General features: G+C 42.5%; 1 protein-coding gene across 1 annotated transcript; it reads left to right on the top strand.

Moving 5' to 3' along the window:
* The first annotated feature begins 4754 nt into the window (after nt 1-4754).
* Nucleotides 4755-5675, top strand: LOC129582814 (uncharacterized). Its single transcript, XM_055474428.1, has one exon. The coding sequence runs from the start codon at nt 4755-4757 to the stop codon at nt 5673-5675; it is 921 nt and encodes a 306-aa protein (XP_055330403.1).
* Nucleotides 5676-8337: the final 2662 nt, after the last annotated feature.

The raw sequence follows: 8337 nt of genomic DNA, 5'->3' as shown, positions 1-8337 counted from the left end.
TCAGGATGGTGATACCGTTTAACACGTCATTCCACTCTCTACAAAAGTCCGCCAAAGTCTTCTGACGTGCTTCGAAGGCCTGTTTAAAGCTGTTTTTGTCAGCTGATTAAATAAGATGGCCGAAAACAGGACAATACTCTCCAGTATCCGTTTCCAGAGGAAATGAACTATCCAGAACACACAGCACAGAGTCGCAAAAACATAACGGACGGTGCCACACTTCCCTGCCACTACGTTATAGAATTCTGCAAGGTCATTCATACAAAAGCGTTGCTGGCTGGGACAATAACGAAGCTACCAAGAGCGGTAAACTGAGTCCACATTATTAACGTCGAACGTTTTCCTTTAATCCCCATCACACAACATACCAGCGTACAAAACAATCCCGGCACTGATTACATCCAACACATACAAAATAATTTCAAGAAAGTTTATGAAAGCGCAACTAGAGATATAATCGTACACTAAGTACAGCACTGAACGGACACACAATACAGGCGCGCAAGACACACGCCGTGTTATTACACGGGGCAAAAGATCAAAAGAGGAGTGCCCAGGGATCCATAAAACTACCATAACATACCAACACGTTCTAATGAAAAATATATAACACAGATACTGTCAGGCGGTAAGAATGGTGAACCAGCAGAGTTCCTCGTTCAAGACGTTCACACAAAAAAGTGCGTCATTCCACTGTCGACACAAATCAGTCCATGACTTCTGCGCTGCTTCAGGTTTCCGCTAAATTTTGTTTGCCAACTGGATAATTAAAACGGCCAAAAAAAGACTTGAGTTTCCATTTCCATGATAAAGCCCTTTTTAAAGGTTTACTACCGTTCTACAGCTTTCCCTGTGCTCTTGCCATGGTCATACCGATTAGCAGTAAGAAGTTACAAAAGATTTTCAAAGAGTTTTGCAAAATGCGCCGTCATTAGTCGTGTCGCTTTATGACTTTCCGTACTGTTGACAAATAACTTAGGAGCTGAGTTAATCACTGGATCTTCTGCGTGATGCAAAACCGTGAGAATGGTGCTGGAATGTTGCTTATGACAGCAGGGTTCGTGAGTGTTTATTCGCGTCAATACCCTTCAACAAAAGTCAGATATCGTGGTTGACCTGTAGTAGGGTTTGCATGGCGAACACTGTTTAAGTTTGTAAATTTCTCGTTGTGTACGTTTACCGCGAACATTCTGGATGCTGGAGAGCGGATGCCCTCATATACCACAGTCATGTTTGCGCACAGAAATAGTGTAGAACTGTTTGAAAAAATTGGTGCTCGGCATGGAAGTATGAATGCATACGGTAGTCCATCAAGTTTTTCAAAGATAAATTGTTAAGGTCGCGCCTTGTGCAGATCCGGTCTTATGTATCCAGTCTTTCATTTTTGCAAGAAGCTTTTGGTTCCCTGTTTATTCTAATATTTGTTGTTTACGAGAACAGCAACAATAATCTTTTATGAAAAAAAAAACATCAGAAGAACAAATGGCTATTATCCGGCTTAATTGTGGTACTCTGTCCAGAGAGCAGCGTTATTTGTTCCAAGAACCAGTCAACATTTGGTCGTCCTCTATCATGTCCAATTTCGGCAAACATCACAGCGTTGGCGAAAATCGTTCCAGCCAGCTGAAAGTTTAACGATGAGAAACAGCCAAATAAGAAACCAAGGCAGTATGAGAAAACATACCCCCAAATATAAATCTCTGGTCAGACATAATCCCCCGATGGAAAAAGTACGCGCTTCCGTTCTCAGACGTTTTACCAGTCTCTGAATGTCTTGACTGCTGTCAGTGGCATTTGCCGAATGAAAATTCAGTGTCGGTAAGGCGGAGGTCATCTACAGAAAAATTGGACATTTTAAATAAAATAAATATTTTTGGTGTAAATTTTGATGATCATGTTCTGCTTGATTCTGGGAATTTTCTTCATACATATTCACGAAGCGCCACGAACAGCGCACCCATCACACCCAGTGATACCGTGGCATTGCCCAACAAAACCGGGTAATATCCATCGATTAATTTCTCATTAGCAAATGATTGTCCCACATAATATGCTGGTGTTATCACATAATACAAGTACTGAAAAGCAGTAAGAAGGGTAAACCAGCAGAATTCCTGGTTCAAGATGTTCACACAGCAAAGCACATCATTCCACTCTCGACAAAAATCAGTCAGTGACTTCTGCGTTGTTTCAAATTTCCAATTAATTTTGTTTACCAACTGAATAATTAAAGCGGCCGAAAACAGGACTAGAGTTTCCAATATCCGCTTCCAAAGAAAATGAACTCTCCAAAATATGTAGTAGAGAGTCGTAAGAACGTAACAGATCACGTTGCATGGTTCTGCCACGGCCAAATAATATTCTTGGAGGTCATACAAACAACAGCAGTAAAACTGCGTAATCGACTGGAATATTAACCAAGCGGCGAACAGTAAAAACAATTTCAGCTTGTCTTGTTTATCGAAGAATTGACTGTACTTGGCGTCAACATCGCCCATTACACGCCGAACGATCTCCCCTAATCTCCATCCCGCTCGCACAGCATACAGTACGGTACCGGCACTGACGACGTCCGAAGCGTACATAACAACTTCAATAAAATTAATGAACTCGTAGCCAACGGTATAATCGTATAGTAAGTAACACTGAACGGACACCACAATCGTAGCTTGTAAGGCAGCGAACGCTTTGCACGCCCAAGTTAATAAGCGGGACGAAAAAATGTCATCCGGAAAGTTGGTAAAGCCCATCATCCATAGCACTACCAGAAGATATCGGTACGTTTTGCTAATAAAACCTTTTGTAAAAGGTTTGGTTTCGTTTAACAGCATTGGACTGGTCCGCGTCATGGTCATACTGATAGCCGATTAGAAATTAATTTTCAAGGATCTTACGCAAATGAGCCGCCACTATCCGTGTCTTTTTGTGGTTCTCTGTATTATCGAAAAATAACTGAGGAGTTGAGTTGTTATATACTTACACGATGCAAAAGCGTGATCATGTTGCTGCATTGCTGCCGATGGCAGGAGCGTTTATATTTGTAAAGATGATCGGCAAAGCAACTCGATTACGTATATGGGACATTTGCGAATGTAAATTGTGTTTGTGTAAATAGCCCTCCCTTAAGTCCTGCTTGCGTAGAGGAGGTTCAGGCCGGGAAATATGTCATACTTATGGGAATAAGAGAACTTCGCATCAGCCTTACTTTAATAACAATTACAGGCTATAGAAGTATCAGTTTTAGTTGATTACAGTCTACAGATACAGTATGTATTCTGTAATCCTAATGTTCTATACAATATGACAGTTAGCATGTTTCCCATTAAAGGCGCGCATTATCCACCGCTCCCAAGCTTTGGCCTTAAAAAATACAATACCGAATCCACAAGAAACTTATTCTAGGCTTCGGCAGCAATATCAATATGGTTTCATCTCTTTTACCAGCGCCCAAATTAAGCTAACGATCCTTGTAAATCACTTTCCAAGCGAACATAAAAAATTATTATTGCAAAAATTTAAGGTCACGTGGACAGCCTCTTAGTACATAGTCACAAAGTGATAGTGGCCTTCCTACACAAATGAGGATTGTGTTCGAATAGAAACAGGCTTAATCTTTCCGGTATCAAATTCATGCGCGATCGCATGGTTTAAATATTTCATAGTTTCGTGCCGGAGTGGCACTCCGTTTATAGTGAACACCTATTAATATGTTTTTTGACAGGTACAATATTGTTATTAATCTGACCAAAGCCATAAAAACAATTGCTGCCTATTTTTCGATCAGCTTGGTAGTATCATGGCGGCATATATCTGTACAGAGTAGCGATCGGCGGCGGAAGTTGTACGGGCTGTTTATAAGTACTCAGTAATATCGCGGAATCGATAATTTTGTCTGGCTTGCACAATGGCTCTAATACGCCAAGATTATAAACGCAATACATTCCGCACAGCATGCAGAAGCGGTCCTTCTCTTCATATGGAGCTACGGTCAATTAGCTGTTATCGTTGTTATTGGTATTATAATCAGTACCATCAGGTAATCAGCTGCTCTTGATGACGCGATCACCGTTTCCCGCGTGTGACCTACGAGATAGTTTGATTTTCTCGAAATCCATCCGAAAATGCCTTTTGAGATAATTAACAAAGAGCACGCACAACCGTCTCGTCTTCGTCTTCCGGCGATGGCAGTGCCGCTTTGTTCCGCAACCAGTTGTTGTGAAAGTTTCTGTTGGTTGTTGCAAAGATAAACGGCGGACGAAACGGACTTCCGTTCGATCCATCGGTCAGGTATTTATGCCCTCGTTAGTCTTCCCATGGTCGTTTGATCTTGCAGCGAGTGACTTTATTTAATTATTTACATAATATCATATCGGTATCTCTGCGTGGGACTATGCCATTATAACTGCATTAGATGGATCCCAGCTTTTGTCGCACTCTGTTGTCCGAGCTATTTGATTACCGGACTGAAATACCTAGTCCGAGAGCAACATACCTTCCTGTGATCTTCTACGCCATCGTTGCTGAAAATGCATTATTTGCCTGGCATTGATTGCGGACAATATCGCCTTATATTTCTGCAACCACGGATTTTCCCGGTTGCACCGCTATAAAACACAGAAACTTATAGAAAATGTTTATTCCGTTATTTCCTCGTCACAGCCATGTTCAACAGCACCAGCGTAAATTTCTCCTCCAGTTTTTCCAATCAAACCCTTACATCACCGCCGCGTGTAATATGGCCGTTCGACTCCATAATGACTTTAACCTGCAGCATCCTCATGGCCATCCTAAACTCGGTGCTGGCTGCCGTATTCCTCAGCAAACCTGATTTGCGCTCTTCTTTTGCATCCTATCTAACCGCCCTCCTCATTTTCAACGCCCTGGTTTCCATCCACGGATTTCTTAACGTCGTCAAATCGCGCTATCCCGTGTATATGCGCAATCAACGTTTATGCGATTTCCGCTTATATGTTTCCTGGGTGATAACCGGAATCCCTTTGAATCTTCATATTTTAATTACGATCAACCGCATCTGGGCCATCGCCTTCCCGGTTTCGTACCGTAACCGGCATTCTCCGCGGTTAGCCTGGCTTCTTGTCGCGTCGGTGGTGGTTTATGTGCATGTTGTGTGTTTGCCGGGTGTTTTGTTAGATGTGCTATACTATCGAATGCCGCCGGAGAAAGGCTGTTCGATTAACAGTCTGGCGATGCCGCGCTGGAACCAAATGGCCATGCTGCTTATATACGAATTCCCTATTGTTTTCATTGGGATTTCCTGGATTTACTTGCTAGCGAAACAGCGACGGCAAAGAAACACGGTGGCGGCGATAACCATGGCGACAGTGGCGACGAACAATGACGGATCCAATCCTCACGAGCATGCCCACAGCGGGAAGGTGCGGTCAAAGAGGAGACGGTTTACCCGAGGATTTATTGTCTTCTCTACGTTAACGCTCAGCGCGCTTCTGTGCTGGACACCATATGAGACGTATTATGTTATCTGGGCGTTTGTGGATTTGAATGAAACGGATCGACGCTTTATTATGTTGTGTCTGGGATTGTACTTAATCCAACCGGTTCTGGATCCCATTCTCATTGTGCTAACTATGCCGGATTTGCGGTGGACGATTAAGGGGATTTTGAGTAAACTGACGTCGGTATTTACCCGGACATGAAGGTCACCAGACTTTCCCTGTAACTTTTGTACTGTACATTACGGAATGCATTCACAGGCTGTGTATTTCCTATATATACGGAAATTATTCGGGATTTGAAAGAGCTCGGATCGGAAATTTTTGGGATTTGCCGCTTCTCTGAATATACTCTGAAGTTAAACACCGCGTTTATTTTGTAAATTGAAAGATACTTTACGAATAAATTCTCGGTATATTAGCTGCGCCAACAGGTAAAGCGGCACCATTACGTACTATAATTAACGCCTTCGAAAAATAACAGGCTGTCAAATACTCAAAGTTTCTGACACAAAGCGAGGTGAGTTTTCACTCCGCACTAATACGTAGCACTAGAAATTTAGGAGAGTAAAAATTAAAATTGCGGAGCAGAACGAAGAAAACTAAATCGACTTTTGTTGATGACACTGCGAAAATGGTCTGTCACGTTTAGCCTTATGTCCTGCTATCACAAGTGGTCTTATTAGCGTGCAGTGGTGCTCAGGAGGCGAACAAATTTACGTAACCAATTACGGTAGATCAAACCTAATCGACCACCTGGCAGCTGGTAGTTGTGACATCCTTAACATGTAAATATACGAGATCTCAAATCAAATTCCATGCATTATAATCGATGCTTGAGCGTTAAGTAAGTTGGATCTCAAACCATACCCGGACTTTAAAGTCCTGTAAAAGTTTCTGTCATGCTTGGAACACGATACCTTCAAAGCAAACTGCGGTAAGCATATCACAGATTCACAGTTGATTAAATTAGCTGGTCAACCTGTTTATCGTCACGTTCGGCAAATCACAGTAGAAAAATTTCTGCAACGACTAACGACGTTACCTGCACAGGTACAACCTCCGCAATACAGACGATTTATTTGCCATGCCATTTGCAGCACACGTAAAGTACATATTGCCGGTTGGATCTTGTCAGACTCTATCGTTTCGATACCGTCATAATTATATACATCAGCTTCATATATACATATACATCAGCTTCAATTAAAAGGGCCGAGATAGCGGCAGACACTAAAGATGAATTATACAAATTCTACTAAAATTTCGGGTGCCTCTTTATGGACATCGGACGTGATCCTTACCGCCGTCTGCAGTATCTTAGTATTCATTTTAAACTCCTCATTAGCCTTAGCCTTTTTGCTCCGACCAGCGTACCGCTCATCCTTTACCGCGTATCTCGTGGCGCTGCTGCTGTCCAACACCGTCTCCAGTATTCACGGCTGCTTGAGCGTCATCAAAAAATGCTATCCGTATTTAATGCTAAGCCATCGTTTGTGCGATTTTCGGCTATATGTTTCCTGGGTGATCACGGGAATTCCGCTAAACCTTCACGTTCTTATAACTTTTAACCGGTTATGGGCCATGGCCTTCCCGGTATCCTACCGTAATCACCATTCCGTCAAAACCTCGTTACTTCTGGTGCTGATGACGATCATTTATGTGCACGTTACGTGTTTGCCGGGTGTGATACTTAATGCCTTATACTATCGTTTACCAGCGGAGAAACACGGCTGCAATATCAACGACATCGATTACTCTATGCGGCAGTGGAATCGCACCGTAATGCTACTGATTTATCTATTCCCGGAGATTTTTATGGCGATCACGTGGATATACTTGTTGTTCATCCAGAGAAGACGTAGTATTAAAATCCGCAATGCTAGCAACAGGATGCGGGCGTTGACGCAGAATGGAACTATTGATGCCGATGAACCCATGAAGCAGCCGGTTAACGACAAGTCGAAGCGCTATAGTAAAGGATTTCTGGTATACTCGGCTTTGACGATTAGTGCGATTGTCTGCTGGACGCCGTACGAAGCGTATTATACGGCGATGGCGTTTGTCGATCTGAGTGAAACGCATAAGCGTTTTGTTAGCGCTTGTCTGGTACTGTATTTAATACAACCGGTTCTCGATCCGATTCTGATTGTACTAACTACCAAGGAGCTGCGTAAAAGCCTTAGATTATCCTAGATAAATGCCTTACGGTAACAGACGGTTTTTATAACTGGCAATCGTAACCGTTATGGGACCCTAACCGACAGTTGTTTACTTATCTACTTTGCTCGGTATCTCTTTAATTGCAGGGTGGTTACTGCACCGCTGCCAGTACGTACGGCTACAAGCTTTTCTTATCAGCTTGTTTGGAAAATCTCTGTATCAGTTTCATTAAGATGTCCTATATCATTCTAATGTACTAACAGATGGGACGGTAGATGTGGTAAACCGCAAAAAGTAAAGAAGCAACAGATGTCACAAGGTTTTGTCACCTTGAAAACTTGCACCGGTTTCACAGTTCACTTTCGCATCACGTATACAAGTGAAATTAGTTGCGGCATAAAACGCTGTTGCACTTGAGCTTTATACTGGATTTTTGGTGCTCGTTTCCCGTACATAAACTCAGCTGTACAATCTGATGGAGCCGCTACAGCACCTTTGAGTACGTATTGCTCTACTGAAAGTAAGATGTGTAGTACACGTTTTGCGGCTAAAACTCGTACGTAAGACAGCTAAGTACTTATCACATCCATAAATTACTTACTAATTACCAAACGATACAAACCAAACCGCTTATTAACGATACGAACATAGCACCGCACAGGCGGCATAGTTACTTTGTTTTTCGTTGCAGAGTACTTTATCT

Source organism: Paramacrobiotus metropolitanus, unplaced genomic scaffold (genome assembly GCF_019649055.1).
Source record: "Paramacrobiotus metropolitanus isolate TYO unplaced genomic scaffold, Prichtersi_v1.0 Parri_scaffold0000008, whole genome shotgun sequence".
NCBI classification, from domain to species: Eukaryota; Metazoa; Tardigrada; class Eutardigrada; order Parachela; family Macrobiotidae; genus Paramacrobiotus; species Paramacrobiotus metropolitanus.
Note: the sequence above shows the minus strand (reverse complement) of the source record. Positions and strands in the feature narration are given on the sequence as shown.

Coding starts and splice junctions, on each gene's coding strand:
- LOC129582814 (XM_055474428.1), top strand. CDS start 4,755: ATGACTTTAACCTGCAGCATCCTCATGGCCATCCTAAACTCGGTGCTG.